We start from the raw sequence: 17,514 nt of genomic DNA, 5'->3' as shown, positions 1-17,514 counted from the left end.
AGCAGATGGATGCAGTTAGTTTCTTGGTGAACATAATGGAGCATTTAACGAACTAAGAACCGGATAGTTTCCTCAGGAGTTGGTAGAGACCAAAAAACAGAGCTAAAAGAAAGTGAATATTGGACTTACATTCATCAGGTGGACAGAAACTGAAGTCTTCTGAAGACTATTAATTATTCTGTGACCTAGCAGCTTTCAATGAAAGCATAAACAGCATTACCCACTAGCTGGGCTGTTATTGGGCAGCCTCCTATGCTGTTGCTGATATCTGGCCTGTCTTTCTCTGCCGTGAGCCAGTCACAGGTGATGAGCACACTATACCTTGTTTCATTAACTAGACAACTAACTAACTGGGTATCTACAGGTTTTCAAACAATATAATCATTATAATAGGTAGCAAAATGTCATGTTAAAGCATCAGTAGGAACCAAGCAGGAGAAGGTAGCAGCCAGGCTGCCTAAATAATAACAGACAGTGCCGGATGTCTGATAAGCAAAGCAGTACAGGGCCAGTCAGCCAGGCAGACAGATACTGGGCAAGCAATTCTCTGATATCCCAACTACTGCCATGTATTATTTTGCTTCCTGTTAGGAACCTGGCAGTTTCCAGCAGCCTACAAGTGGATATTATTATTACTTTGCTTCCAACTTTCTGACATTTCAGAAATGCAGTGTAATAATAATCTGCCACTAGCTATCTGACAGCTGTATTTATTCTGACTGCCAACATTGCTGTTCTACCTTAAAAAGACCTGAATCACTTGAACTGCAGTTTGTATTTTGTTGAGCCTCTTTTGAGTTTAGGTCATTTAATAACATGTCAGCTCTTCCCTTTCTTTCTGCTGTCTTAATCTTTCTAATGAATATCCAACTTCTCTTAATATATTGTCCTACCATCTTATAGGTGTCTTTCTGTTTGCAATATAAGACCCACAGCCTTATTATACACGCTTATCTGGTAGGATAGATTAACAGTACCCAAAACCAGGTACACTGGCTAAAACAACAAATTACTGTATTTAAAAAATAAAGGATATTTACCTACAGTATGTAAAGTATGTGCCTTTGATTGGTAGTGTATAGAAAGATGTTACCAACTGTTTTCAAACTTTAAACAAGGGTAACAAAGATCCTGAGCTTATTCTAGTACCACATAGATCTTGTAGAATGCACTTGAAACAATTCAAAAGGTTTTCCTGTGTAACTTGTTTACAGTGTTACTTGAGATTCAGTCAAGATAAATCAAGCATACATGGGTAATTGTTTTAATAAGTTGCTAAATCATAGTATGGCCCTGTAGTGTAGATTAAGGCTGTTACTATTGGAATGTACAATTCAAATTTTTATCTTATCTAAGTCTGTTATAGATCATTTACCCAAACAAAAGTTTTCTCTTTTTTGAGTTTAAAAAAAAATGTATGATATGTTTTTCATGTTAAGTTCTTAATGGTGCTTGGGGTTTTTCTCTGGAAGCACAGGGTCAAATTGATTTTCCAAGGTCATCAATACATCAAACATGTGATAACACGTGATGTAATAAATTCAGTCAACCCATACTGCAGTTTTTGGGGCCATCGTTTGATATGTGTGCAGCGCAGTTGCATTTGAATTACATTTAAACTGTATCACTATCATACATTGAACATTTGAACCCAATAATCCAATTTACCATGAGTTGATGTGGTGTAGTAAATCTGTTGTTTTTTGTTATATTGTTGATCCTCTTCACTATAGCAGAGCAATTTGTCCAGTCAAGAAACTGCTTGAAATGGTGAAATCTTACTATTAATGCAAATTTATTTTTGACATTACTAAATCCACTTTCAATCAGTTTGGTGGATCTCAGGAGCAATAAAAAAATCCATGTGAGGAAAAGTGTAATTTCAAATGGTATCAAGTGTGTTACATTGCCATATACTTCATGGATGGTTGGATATTTTGATGTAGGTCGCCATGTAGGGGCGAGAACCTACTGAGCCCACTGGCCTCTTACATCAAACAGAAGGTCATACAGCCTAAGGTCTAAATACAATCTACAGCTGAAACCTACTCTTATTAGTTTCGTTTTCCTCACCTCTGACACTTCCTAATAACATATTTCATCTATAGCTTCAGTATAACATTTAAACATTTATTATTTTTAAGAAATTTCAAATGAAAGCAAACATTTTGTTTTCGTCTGTTCTGTCTCTGTTGTGTCCCTTGTTCATGCAGCCAACTAATGCTTGTAATTCCCCAGTGATCATAATTTTATTATGATAGATGAATAAAAAATGTATGGGTCAATTTATCATTTATCTTTTTGTACTGTTGCCAGAGGGTGTTAAGTGTGTTTTCATCATGTCATTAAAAATACTCTCTAATACTGCTTCTTTACATAAGCTGTGTAAATGCAGGGCATTGGTGTGACTACAGATTGTGGGCGATTGTGATCATATGGTTTATTCTGAGTGGAAGCTGAAGACTGTCTGTCAAACAAATGAATAAAAAATCTTGTTTGCTGTTTACGTCATTTTATCAGCAGATAATTATGGTCCATAAAATCCTTGTTAGTGTAATTTCTCCCTATTTTTTAATGACATAAATTTATCTTGTGCTCTGCCCACTTGCAAGAGTTTTTGCTGGAAATTGATATTGTGTTTGTTTTGATAACATCATACCACCTTCTTACAGCTTCTTATCATTGCAGCTTTATTTCAAGGCAATACAAGACAGACAAGACAGACGTCACATAAGCAAATAACAGACCCTATGGTAATGATAACCCTGGTGACAGCATCCCTGTGGTTGCTGTGGCGACCCAGCAGCAGAAGTAGCCCTGCTGTCAGGCTGAATGGGGCTGTTGATTTAGTGTTACCTCAAATATGTTCAGTCTCTGCATTGTTTCTTTTCATCGACTGACTGACAGTGTATTTCGGTGGCATTAGTTTGTTGTTCTATGTTTTGATGTATAAGGTTGAAAAACACACATATTGAAAGCAAGTCTAGTAAGTTTGCTTAATGCATATACTGTAGGTATAAGCTGGGATCTCTGATGATTAGCATATTATAAGACTTCTTTCTTTTTTTCTTTAACTCTTTGATGTGGAGGATATTAGGCTATCAAAGCTTTGTTGAGTGTGTCATGAAGTAGAAACTGAACATGAATGGTTCAACAAGCTCTCAGGTTCTGAATTTGTTCATGATAAAACATGCCTGAAACCAGAGAGGCAAAAAAGAGCAATTATCCAATACTTTTTCTGTCATTTTCCAGTTACTGCATGACCCATGTTTTCACAGCAATTCTTTTATGTTTAGCTCTGAATTGACCCAGACACCCAGAATGTTCGACTTAAATAGCTTTGAAGATGGCATTTCAGCTTGACATTTTGTGACTTTTTGTGCTCCCCCACCCCTATTCAAAGGCGACACAAACACACACACACACACACACACACACACACACACACACACACACACACACACACACACACACACACACACACACACCGAGGCAGAAAGGCACACACACACACACACACACACACACACACACACACACACACACACACACACACACACCCAGACAGATGGATAAACAAACAAACACACACACACACATGCACACACATGCACACACACACACACACACACACACACACACACACACACACACACACACACACACACACACACACACACACAAACAGTCAAAAAAGTAGACAATCAATGTCATATACAGTATATTGATGGTCTATGGTAAGTAAAATATTCATCATCGCTGAAGTTAAATGATTCAGCATCTTTTGAACTGAATAACCTTTATATCCTACTTTTTACCCTTGGTATTAAGTAGGTTTGATCAGAAACATTTATTCCAGTAAGTAACATTTATGCAAATCACATCAGTGTGGAGTATGATAATTAAGTGATCATTTCTTTCAGTCTCACAAGCGTTCCTATTCCAAATCAAATCCCAAATTCTCGTGCAACACCTGACCAACTGTCAGGCCAAGTTCAAACCAGCTAAAAGAAATTATGTCAAGTCACGTGTAGTAAATGATGAGTGATGAGTTGAAGTCAGTTACTAAGTTGTTTTTTAAAAGAAGGTCAAGAACAAGAAGAATCCTAAGACATTTACTGGGGTTTGAGCACCTGTGGTGCTTTGGCTTTTCATATCAATTTAATGTAGGAATGTCTATGTTTAATGCTTTATTATTGATTAGACTAGATAATAGACTACACTATGTGTGTGTGTGTATGTTATATATATGTATATGTATATATATATATATATATATATATATATATATATATATATATATATGTATATATTTATATACATATACAAAACCCTAGAATATAAAACACCAACAATCCAGTCCAAGACTGGACCGGAGGAAATTTAAAAAGGTCAGACTAATGACTAAGATTAAAGACTAAACCCCCCAAAAAATTAACATGAAAAACACTTCTATGTGTTTGTCAGTATAGACCTGACTCTCATTAGTTATACCTCTTCCACTGTCCTCCATTGATACCTGACCATCCATCCATTGAACAATCCATCCAAATTGTTTCCTTTTCTCACCTCCACACAGATAGACAGATGCCCTAAATAGTTGCAGGAAATGGTTACATGTCCATCCTGTTGGATAGGCCTCACTCTTACACCCACTCAGTCTTGTATCACAAATCGAGTATATCAGCGCTTTTACTTGCCACCAGCACTTCCATTCTAAAAACAAAAGCTTTATTTGCAACAAATTTTAAAGGGAAAAACTAATTCAAACAAATTGGCACTGAAAAAAAACATATTTACTCATCCTCAAACGACTCTCTCCTCAGTGAATCTGCACACATGGTTTGATGGTATGATCTTCACTTTCTGCGCAAAATGCAACGGTAGAATAAAATAACCTTTCAGAAATTAACTCAACTCAGCTTGTCACCTACATCTTAAACAAAGGCAAGAAGTTTATGTAAAATATACCTGCCTATCTGCAGTTTTATGCAGCTTTTACTCTTTTAGCCTCTTTTAGTTCATTGTTTTAGTTTTACATATTTACTGTATAGTTAAGTCTGAGCTGTTCTCATAAGCCTTACATATTATACCAGTAAGCAAGTTAATTGTACCCTAGCTACCAAGCTTTTATAGTTTATTAGATGGTGTTGATGATGTGAAGAGGATGAAGGAGACTCCGCTGACACTGTCTTGATTGCATATAAAGGTTTATTACAAATAATTACAGCGTCAAATCAGGCATCTGCAGATCTGCTTGTGAGAGTGTGTGAAGCCAATGAACCACTCTGAAAATCAGCCTTGACCAACAACTCTTAAATAGGGCAGTTGTTTTCCTGAAAAATGTCACTAACCTATGGCTTTACGTCCAAGCATTTCTTCCTATTTAAAATGCAAGGCACCCTCTGAGGACCTTTGACCTAGGGCCTTTGACCTAGGGCCTCTATTTAAACACATAAATTCAGTTCTACATATTCGACCATACACGTCACTTGAAACAGCAGAGAGACAAGTACTGTAAATGTGGCTGGTAAAAAAAGTTGGGTTAGCAAGCTAAATGCCCCTATATTTTTCTGAGGAGTTGTGGCACCAAACTAGAGTTAAACAAAGAGTGAATACTGGACTTGGATGTTTTTTTTCCTCCTAGTGGTCAACAAAACTAACAGTCTACAGCCATGCCAGTGGCTCTGTGAGGCTGCACTTAGGCACAGTGGTTCTTAGAGATAAATAGTCATGTCAACATGCCAGCATGCACACATTGAAAATGCTAACATTCTGATATTTAACAGGCAATGTTTACCATGATCACCATCTTATGTTAGCATGTTAGAATTCTAACATTTGCTAATTAGTACGAAACACAAAGTACAGCTGCGGCGGACAGGAATGTCAATAATTTTGCAGGTATTTGGTTATAAACCAAAGTTCAGTGTTTTCAAAATATTGTGCTCTGCACCAACTGACCAACATTACCATCCTTAGAGCCATGCTGATAGTGTAGCTAATGCAAATGTAAATTTTGGTGTTGGCTGTGGTCACATCTATACCTACATAAAGTTACAGCTCATTGGGTTCCCTTGTTTCATCTTGTTTCTGAGGCTAGAAGATTTTCTGCCAGTGACCACAACTAGACTAATGAGGTGAAACTACAGTGTTTTCATTGGTTTGGACAAGGGCGTCGGATTCATTTCAGAGGTGGGGGGGGGTGCAAAAAGTTTGTGCTACCAATATGCGCACAAAATCAATTACTTTATTTTTTGAGTATTTGGAGCTCTATGCATGGCTCACCACTTAAGTCACACACCTCCAGCTGCTGCAGAGACCACAACACGTGGCATGCATGCGACAAGGGGGAAGGCATTTGTCATGCCGACTTGCCCCTTGCATCTGTGGGATGTTGCCAGTGGCTGGCTGCAGATAGCGAATTTAATAGCCAACCTGGTACTCCACAGGGCTCCAGATTCTCAGCTGAACATGAGAGGCATAGAGATGGTTTTCGGTTCTCTCAAAGCCTGCATTTGGCCGCACCACTTTAAAAGTGGTTTTTGATGTCATATTACTTTGATCAGTCAATCAGTCAAAATCTTGATAAATGCGTGGTTAAAATTAGGTTTACACGCTATCATCTTCAATTTCAGAATGAGTAACAGGCATGAGGAGACATCATTGAAACCCAACAGGTGTCTTGTGTGTAATGGCAAACTTTGCTTTTGGCAAGCGGGAAGCTGGTCTGTAAATGTGCCTAAACCAGCTATAATAAATATCCTTCATGTGCAACAATGCTTCTTCTGTCAAACACAGCGCTAACATGTCTCATTGTCAGGGCTGCCGACATCAGTGGAACAGCGGAACAGTTGTCAAGAGCCGTGGGTCGAGAGAGGGGCCAAACCTCAAACTTTTAAATAATCTGCTGCAATAATTTCTCAAAAATACGTATTTGGGAAAACTTTATATAGTATTAGTCACATAAAAGCTTGTTTTTATCTTCCTAATTTTCCTTGACAAATTCTACAAAAACTATATTACTTTCCCTCCCTATAATGAAAAAAATGGTCTGTCACGCTACTGTAAGGTCAAAATTGAACATCTAGCCAACCCCTTCCCTCCTCCGGTAAAAGTTCATAATGGCCAGTTGTCAAAAGTAATGGGCTTAGAAAAAAAGAGAGAAATGAAAAAGGGAAAATGATAGCAGAAGTGCCAGGCATTTGAAAAAGGACATTGAAGTGGAAGATGCAGCTGCAACAAGTACAGCTACACCTGCAAGGGGGGTGGAAGGAGCAAGGTGAGACATCCATTTAACTAGCTTAAACATCTGGCAAACACAGCCACTAATAGCTACCAGCTAGCTTTTACTTTAACATATTAGCTTGTATAAAAGCTTAACACAACGTGTTCTCTGACAGAAACAACTGAGTCTGGGGTTGGAAAAAGCTGCGTCACAGAGGAGAGACAGAGAGGAGGAGAAACCCAGCCTGCAGATGAGAGTGGGTCAGGGGAGGCTAGCTACACCGGAGAGAGGGAGGGAGACACAGTGTCCGCCCTGGAGTCAGAGTAGGTGTATGATGTGAGCACAAGCGAATTAGCATCAGAGACTAATTTTAGTGTTGTTTGAATGACTAAATTTCAGTGGTGGGGCTACCCTTTAAGTTAGCCTATATTTAGATTAAATAATATGTGGGAGAGGAGCACTCTATTACCATGCGCAAATCGAACCTGCATTGTGCCTGTAGAGACCATCTTGTCCCAGGCAGGAGCAAGATACGTGGGCTTGATCATTGTTGTGAACGGCATACCTGAGTCACTTCCATTCCATTTTAGTTCCAAAACAAATGTACAGATGTGAAGCACACAAAGTGTAGGTTTTGAAACACTAACCCCCTGAATGACTTCTGTCACTCATGTTGCAAAAGGTTTCTGCTGGTGAACTGAGTCACTGAGCGTTGGGTCTTTCAGTCTCTCCCTTTTCCCTGCAAGCTGAACCTCTTATCGGGCGCACCTGGCTGCTTTCCCACTCGTTACACAATATCCTCTCTGATATGACTGGATTGAATGGATTAAAATTTAAATATTCTTCACATTTTATGTTTGCCTGCTTTATTTTACTTAATGTCTTAGAATCAATGAGAATGATTGAATTGGGGGTACACTGATCTGTGACTTCAAAAGAATGTTGGAAAGCGCGTGAAGGGGGGGGGGCAATGGCCCCTTGGCCCCCCTACTTCCGGCACCCTAGGTTGTGGATCATGTGATACTCTCTCTACTGCAGCCCAATCTGGTGTACTTTCATAGAAAAATCTTGCCTGTTAAAGCTCTAAAACTGAGTTTAAAACATGTATTATATTTAATCTGGCCGTTAGTAATTACTATTGAATGAAAATTTTCTACTAGTCAGCTAGTTGGCAGATTAAGCTACCCAGACTCCCCCTCTTCACTTTTCCCTCTGAGCTTCACTAATCTTAAAACCAGTTGGCTCAATACCATTCTCACACTTCCTAACCACCTGTCCTGCTTAGAGTCAGGGTGGCATCATGGATTAACTCGGTTTGGCCCACAGCTCCAATACATGACTGATGAGGGCAAAATCATGCCTGTAGCCCATAAACATTTACCATTTTATGATCAGAGGCACCTGGGAACAGCTATTTTGAATAGTCAGAAAGCTTGTAGTGACCTGACAAGGCTTTTCAAATTTGGGTTGGCATGTACAGAGTTTCAGCAGGGCATCAGTGGAAACAGTGACAGTTGGCAAGGTACTATGGTCAATACATGACATGACATTGGTCTAAAGCCTTGTAAATGGCCAGTAGTGCTTTGTGTACCATTTCCATGTGGTGATTCTCATAATCTGCTATAAACTGAATGTTCTAACACAGAAATAGACAAAAAATGTCCTGTGTGTTTTTTGCAAACAGATCTGATCCAGATTTATCCATCCTTAATCCACACTTTCTGTTCTACCATCCATCAACTCATCCATCCATCCATCCATTCATCCATCTATCCTGTTGATTCTTGTTATCAGTGGATCTTCTTTCCTAGTGTTTTGTCAGAGGTCTGATGGCAATCACATATGTTGAATGCTCTGATGTATGCTCTCAGCCAGAGCAGGTGGTGAACTGTTGGAGGATTATCAACCATTATCAACCCAGGTATATTGTTATTCATGGCATATATTAGGTCTCTTTATACAGTTTGGGTTAGAGTGCTGGAATGACTGTAAGGAGAAAAACATATACGCAGGGCATGGATGGATTTTAAGTAAGTAGAAATATAAGTACATATAAAAAAATTCAAAAAGAAATCATAAAAAGAAAAATCAAATAGAACATAAAAGTTGCATAGGAAAAATATTTTGGCTCTCTAGCAACATGCCTCATAAAAAAATAAGCATTACTTAAAGGAAGAGTAAGTGATTTTGGAGAAAGACCTCAATGCTCCTTCAGAAGTGCCATCCCCCCAAATTCATGAATGTGCATTGCCAAGGCAGCAACACAGTGGTGGAGTCCAGGGCGTACTATACGGTGTGGATACTCTTTCTCATAGCTGAGGCAAAATAAACCTTATAATATAAAACATCAAAAAAATGACATGCATGCAAACACGGCATTGACAAAACAATGGAATACAAACTAGCCAGAGTTAGTTGTTCAGATTGTTTTTAAAAAACTACAGTGACAGAAGAAAAAAATCGTAGGTTTGGGCAAGTAATTTAACGTTAAACACCTTTAACGTGGACACACAAATGTGACACAGGTACCTGCTTGCTAACTAACCATCTCCATGCCTTTCAACTCTGCGTTGGAAAACCTCGACGATGTTAATGCGGCTCTTCACCCTTGTTTGATAATAGTACTTCTTTTTCATTTTTTTTTTTTCTTCTGACCTTCTCCTCTTTGGCTCTTCCTCTTCCATCTCTCCTTCTTGACAATGGGATTATTTTGTGGAGTATGCGCCATGGTAGACATTCCTTCCATGCACTTGCCTTAATGTTGCCACTGGTCTCTCCTCTGCAGTCACAAGCATTTCAAAACTCCACATGGTCTGGTGGTTAAGAGTAGACTGCTCCTTCTCCTCCCACTGGTAAAGTGGGAGGAGTGGGTAAACTATCCGTTAGCATGTGCCAGTTCCCAGTGCCTAGTTTCCCCCATCTCCCCTCTTCTATTCTTCCTTTCCCCTGTCCTGTGCATGAGCACAAATACCCCCTGTTGCTGATTGGATTGAATAGTTTTGTGTGGCTCGGTCCAAGCCACTTTGTTTATTTCCCATTAAAAGAAACAAGGCTGTGTATGCACACCGTATTTTTTTTCAGATGATGACACATAGAATGGACAGCTAGCGAACTGTGAGGAGATATTCGATGAATCTTGATATTCACTGAGTGTATTGGATTAGACTCTCTTCTGTACCTTTAAAACTATATTTCTTAATTTTTTTTGGCAGCTCTCTTGGGGGCATCAGAACTGGCTGTTAACACAACATTAACATAATATCACCATTTAGTTGTTATGCCGAATGTTAGCAAACAATTGCCTATTTACATTCATACATCATTAAGGAACACTGAGCATTCAGAGTTGTGTATCTGGCCACCTGATGGATATAAATCCAATTTTCTGTCATCTTTTCGCTCTATTTTGATCTCCACCAGCTGCTGATGGAAAAATCTGGCACTTTTAGCTGCTAAACGCTCCACTATGTTCATCAGCTAGTTGCTAACTATATTTTTTTTGGCTTTTGGTACTGGGCTTGTTGTGTACTATTCATTTATCATAGCCTTTGCTGAAAAGACCTACATGCTGCTGCTGAAAATAAGGTTGATGAGAGTAGAATTTGTGTACTACAAAAAAACAAAACTATGAGCTAAAATATGATAAACTGACCTGTATAGCTGAGGGGAACTGCAATATTGGGTGAAAATTCTATGTAGGATCATCACAACAACTCCTTTATTAGTAAAGATATTTATTTGATACAATGTTTATAAACAAAGTTTGATTAGTGTAGCTTTAATATCCCATTGGTTTAAAATAACTGTGCTTGGTATTTTTAGGTAATTAGTATGTACAGTAATTTCAGTGCAGCTTTTATTGAGGGCCTTTGAAGTTAGATTGTACATAAAGGACAGCTGAATGAGCAGAAGTCTTTATCAATGGGTGAGATATCCACAATTTGTCCACATTTTTAGCTAATACATGGAAATGCTGCTGCAGTATATATAAACAGAACAGTCTTTCTTTAAAAATATAATAATTTTTTTAAAATTAGTTAAATTCATCTTGGCAGGGAATCTTTACTTTCAGGTGGAGCTTACTATCAGCATTTATACCTCTTTGACATTATCATCTGTTCAGAGCCAGTGAAACACTACATGATGAAAAGCTGTTGTGGTTTTGGATGAGATGAATTGGAACAAAAAGAAAGATGACTTTTCAGGCAAGTTTAACAAACATGTTACTCTCCCTGCCATTTCTAGCTTTGTTGTTTCCCCTTCTCTCAAAAGGACTAATGAATACTGGCACTAACACAAGATATAGGCCCTGAAGAAGCCAAAACATAAATTGTCAGTGGATTAATTTCCTCTTTTAATGACATTTATGATATCACGTACTATAACAAGCAACAGATTACTCAGTGGTGGTACTTAATAGCGTGGTGGTTGAAATGCTTTGTAGCAGGTATCCAGAGGATACACAGCAGCTAAGCCCGGAGCTGGTCCTGTAAAGCCTCTCTTGCTCAGATTCACTGTCTTTTAATTAACCAATCCTCTATAGAGAGATGGGGAGTGTGGGAAGTGTGTGACACACACATGCACACTTAACACATTTTCAGGCTCAAATGAGCATGTGCTTAATTAAAAAAAAAAAACTCTGCTCAACATTTGACTCCCTCTTGGGTGGAGAAGAGAAGAAACTCAACATCAGCATACAGTGAAGCCAAAGCCAAACCTTTCTTCAGAAGAAGTAAATGAGCAGATGCAATATACCGTGTCACCCACTGAGGTGGCCAGCGAGGCAAGTCAGACGGTCAACCTTGTTTTTTCTCATCTTTGAATTCCACTACGGCAAGGTGCCTTTGAGACTTAACATATTAGGCAGGATAATCGCCTGAGTCTGCCAAACCTTCAGGCTTTGTTGAGGCTACAGAGGAGATGAAGACAGTTCATGGAGATAATGGCTGAAGATAAATGCTTCGACATAATGTTATCTTTGCTGCTCCATTTCCATGTATCTGTCTCATTTGGTGTCAAATTTAAAAAATGACAAATGACTCTATAAAACTGTTATTGCTTACAAATAACTCACACTAAACTTTGCTTGGGCAATATATTTCAGTCTGGGCCATAAACTGAGCCTGCACCTAAGAGGTTGTGTATTTTCTAGGAATAATAAATCCAGGGCAACCATGGCTAACCTAACAGATCAGATTAGTGTCTGTGAACAGCTGATTAGGGGTGTGTGTCTATGTGTATGTGTCCTAATTTATACACTCTGGAACATCTAAATTAATTCCCTATGCTTTATCCTCTAAAAACATAGGTGACCTACTTTAGACATTATCACTCTTTTTCCACAGTCACAGTTTTAGAGTTTTTTTTAAAATCCCTTCGGATAAGTGTGCGTGAGACAGAGAAGAGAAGAATATGCATAGTGTGTTTTTGCCAGAGAGCAGAAGTGTGTATGCTCTCATGATGACTGTATGTGTGAGTGAGAGCGGAGTAGTTATAAATCTCCTGGCAGTTGGACAGTTGGTGGCATTATGAAAACTAATGACTTGAGTATTGCAGCTGTGTGTGTGTGTTTGTGTGTGTGTGCATGTTTGTGTTTATGTTTATGGAAGGCCATGTTGGATGAATTTCCAAAGAAGTCATTGCCCGGCTATGGGACTGATGAATCAAAGACTGCTCACAATCTTACCGCTTCCCAGATCTCCTAACTAAACACTATTTCTGCCTGTTCTTTCACCTGCCCCATTCTCTCTCTGTCTCTCTGTTTCCTACAGCTGAGGGAAGTCATCATGAGTCAATGAGGCAGGCTGTATTGCCTCTGCACATTGCCTCTCCAGTGCCCTCCAACCTCTCAGCCACCTCCGGGATTGTAGACAGAGCCGGTCCTGGAGCTTGGCCCGAGGGCAAAGTGTTTGCTGAGGCCAGAACAGCAGTTTGGACTGAAAGAGAAGCAGGAGTGCGTGCTGGAGCAGGTGGCAAATTCTTTGCAGAGACTGGGATTATGACGGGAACCGGTGCCTGGGCTGAAATTGGGGCTGAATGGAGGCCAGTGGATAGGGAAGGGGGTGACCTGCCAAACATGACCAGGGACCCGGCTGCCTGGTTGGGGCAGCAGAGGCTGCATACACATGGAGAGGGGCAAAGAGAGCAGGCAGCTTTTTCATCAGTCTTCACCATGCTGGCAGAGACAGCAGAGCTACAAGCACCAGCGGTGGGAAAACCTTTAGGGTTGCTGTCTAAAGCTGCTTGGACCAGAAGCTCCTCTTCATCATCATCCAAGGCTTCCTCCTCTTCCTCCTCCTCTATGACAAAAGCATCCTCTTTGCCTTCCACCTCCTTATTCTCCACCTCCCCACCCAGTAACAGAGACAGTCAGACAGCAGGATCAGACAACTTCTCTCCGGGTGCTGTCAACAGCAACTCTTCAAACAGCAACAGCAACTTCAGTTTGGGTATGGTGCCGCTATGTCTGTCATTTAACCACCAGGCGTGTCAAGCTTTTTACACATGTTGAAACAATGCACATGGTTCTGTAATAAGAGCATAACTCTGCATTGGGTGAATTTGTAGGGTTGTGTCTTTTTTTAGCCTTTCCAAAACAAAGAACACAAGCGCAAAAGTGCAAGGAATTGATTAAACTGTGTGTATCAGCACTAACATAAGCTGCAAATTTTAGCCTTTTCAACTATTTAGCTTACTACTTTCTGAAACATACAGCACATTCAGAAAGTATTTAGACCCCTTCACTTTTTTCTCATTTTTTTTACATTGCACCTGTAGTTTATTAGATGATGTGAAGAGGATGAAGGAGACAACGTGGACACCGTCTTGATTTTATATAAAGGCTTATTACAAAGAAGTACAGCGTCAAAACAAGCATCTGCAGATCTGCTTGTGAGAGGGTGTGAAGCCAATGAACCACTCTGAAAATCAGCCCTGGTCACCGACTCTTAAATAGGGCAGTTGTTTTCCTGGAAAACCGTCACTAACATATGACTGTAGCATTACCTCCCTTTTCAGACTGCAAGGCACCTTATAAAGGACCTTTGACCTAGGGCCTTTGACCCATGCCTCTATTTAAACACATAAATTCAGTTCTACATATGTGACCATACACGTCACTTGAAACAGCAGAGAGACAAGTACTGTAAATGTGGCTGGTAAAAAAAGTTGGGTTAGCAAGCTAAATGCCCCTACACCTCACACCCTTATGCTAAAATTGTTTAAATTCATTTTCCCCTCATCAGTCTACACTTAATACCCCATAATAACAAAGCAAAAACAGAATTCAAGAAATATTTTCCTAATTTATTAAAAAGAAAAAACTGAAATATCACATTGACATAAATTCAAACCCTTTGGTATAACACTTGAAATTTAGCCCAGGTGCCTCCCCTTTCTATCATCTCTGGGATGTTTCTAGACCTTGATTGGAGTCCCCTAGTGTACTATTCAACTCATTGGACATGATTTGGAAAGGCACACACATGTCTATATATACCGGTCAGCCACAACATTAAAAACAGTTACCGGGTTTAATGTTGTTTCTGAATGGTATATATATATGTGTGTGTGTGTGTGTGTGTGTGTGTGTGTGTGTGTGTGTGTGTGTGTGTGTGTGTGTGTGTATGTATATTTAGCAGCACTCCACTGATCTGGGCTATGTATAGAAGAGTGGCCAGATGGAACCCTCTCCTCGTTGAAAGACACATGAAAGCTCGCTTAGAGTTTGCAAAAAAAGCACCTAAAGGACTTTCAGACTGTGAGAAACACAGATTCTTTGGTCTGATTAAACCAAGATGAACTGTTTGACCTCAATTCTAACTGTCATGTCTGGAGGAAACCAGGCACCACTCATCACCTGCACAATAACATACCAGTGGTGAAGCATGATGGTGGCAGCATCATGTTATAGGGGTGTTTTTCAGCAGCAGGGACAGGAAGACTGGCCAGGGATAAAGGAAAGCTGAATGGAGCAAAGTACAGAGATATCCTTAATGAAAACCTGGTCCAGAGCGCTCGGGACCTCAGAATACTTATATCAGTGTGATATTTCAGTTTTTCTTCTTTAATGCATTTGCACTTTGTCATAATAGGATATTGAGTGTAGACTGATGAGAGAAAAAATGAATTTAAATGATTTTAGCATAAGTGCTAAAATCCTTTAAATTCATAACAAAATGTGAAAAAATTGAAGAGGTCTGAATAGTTTCTAGATGCACCGTTACTTCCAAATCCAAGAAGTATGTTAGTTAGCAATTTTATCTTTTACAGAGGAATTGCTAGACTCCTCATCCCTAAAAGTCTTTCCTCTTGAAAAAGTGACAAGTGAAAAATGTTGTTTTGTAAGTATAAATCTAATAATTTGTGTTGTTTTGCCATCAATGTTTTTTATAGTTAGCATCCAAACAGGGAATTACATTTTTATTTCTAATATTGTACTGTAATAGGGCTAATTGACTTCACCCTGCAATACAAGAACAATGAGGCTCCTTAATTCCATGTCCTACAGGAAATAATCAAATAGTGAAGATGCTGACTCTTTACCTTGGACAAGTAGCTTTAGCTGCAGTCTTTTAGCACAATATTATATAGCCATCAAGTAGATGTTTTGTATCCCTTTACAGGGGTTGTTTTGTTAGCATAAATCTAACATTTGTGTTGTTTTTTTATAGTTAGCATCCAAACAGGGCAGTATTACAAGTCAGCAGGGAAAATTAAAAAAGTTAGCCGTCACTTTAAACCAACTCACAGAGTTAGCCTTAATAAGCTAGCTAGTTAAAGCTGATAAAATCTGCTCGCAACAGTCATTTCATCCATCTTCGATAGTCATTGGCTAGAAATGTTTGCCTGCTTTTGTTTCAAAAATGACCACTCAGTGTGAGACCAGCAAGCTTGACAAGTGTAGCAACAGTAAGTAAGGGGTTTGGTGCATAGTGAACAGTCAATTAGCTATTTTTGTTCAAGCTTCAGCTTTTTTGAGTACATAGAACCTTTAGCACACCTTCACACAATGAACTTTGTAAAATAGTATTCTTCATCAATCTTCATCATTAATAACCACAGTCATCCCAATGTAATTTTCAGCATTACTATCATTATGGCTACCTAAACAACCATCATCTTTATCAGATTGCCAGCATGATAATTTTGTCATCGCCTTTATCATATTTCCATCATCACCATCATCATCATCATCATCATCATCATCTTTGTCCTCTTCCTCATCCTCACCATTACCATGTCCTGTCCATGGATATATTATAGGAACTGGTTACCGGACTCACTTTTGACAAATGTAAAACCTCTATGGATTATTCATAATAGAATGAGCAATGGCCCATCTTCATTGCAGTTTGAGGTGTCCTGTCAACAGTTTTACAGACATCTCTTTTACACTGGTGGCCTATGGGGAAAATGCTTTTTGGGCTGCAAGGGATTTTTTCCTTACACTGTGAGTGTACAAATTGACACAAATTGGCAGCAAGGCGCAGTGGTCTTACATCAATGATCCTGTTTCATTCCACCACCCCCATGTCTCCCCACTTCCTGTCACGGCATCATCACAATAACAATGACATCATTACAAGGTAATTATGCCACATATTTTTTAACTTTCATCACAAGATCAAAAGCTAATATCTTATTGCCTAGTATTTCCTATCATACTAATTCAAATCACAGTTACAATACAGCATATATTCATGTGGTGATGTGAGGGGAGTATAAGAGGGAATGTGGATCTCTCTCAATCTGAAAGGATTGATTGTGTCCCTCTTGTTCACTCTGGACTCCTTAACACATCTCATTAACATGCATCATGTCAGTATTTTGTCTAGAGATGATTTACATGGATTAAATGAACCCTTGCCATTAAAATGCTTCCCTGGTTTACACATTGAAATTGGATTTACTTTTCCTATGCTGTGCACTTCATCTTATGTATTATCAAACTGACAATAACCTTTTCATCTTCTCCATATATTAGATTCCTCTCTGAGCAAAAAATGCCATAAAATGACCAGAAACAGTGTGTTAGACTGTCTCTCATTCTTACAGATGTAGTTTAGTTTTTAAAAGAGGCTAAATCATTTCCTAAAACCACTGGCCCACTGTAGTTTTTAGTAAACATTTATCAAATAGGAGTAGAAAATGCATTTGTTGGGGAACTATTTTCACTCCAGGATATTTCACTATTTTCATTTTAATACACACTTGGTCTAATTCGTATGTATAGCAGCAGGATGATGTATGTATTTTGGATTGATTCCAAATAAATTTAGACTGTG

The 17,514-nt window shown here is 39.0% G+C and overlaps 1 protein-coding gene across 1 annotated transcript in view; it reads left to right on the top strand.

Annotated features, from left to right (window-relative positions):
* Positions 1-13,022: 13,022 nt before the first annotated feature.
* kiaa1549la (KIAA1549-like a) overlaps positions 13,023-17,514 on the top strand; it is a 59,231-nt gene continuing 54,739 nt past the window's right edge. The window contains exons 1-2 of the mRNA XM_040132194.1: positions 13,023-13,453; positions 13,586-13,677. Coding sequence (XP_039988128.1) covers positions 13,023-13,453; positions 13,586-13,677 — 523 coding nt within the window. The remainder of the gene's footprint in view (positions 13,454-13,585; positions 13,678-17,514) is intronic.

Source organism: Xiphias gladius, chromosome 8 (genome assembly GCF_016859285.1).
Source record: "Xiphias gladius isolate SHS-SW01 ecotype Sanya breed wild chromosome 8, ASM1685928v1, whole genome shotgun sequence".
Taxonomy (NCBI): Eukaryota; Metazoa; Chordata; class Actinopteri; order Istiophoriformes; family Xiphiidae; genus Xiphias; species Xiphias gladius.
This window is presented reverse-complemented; position numbering and strand designations above follow the sequence as displayed.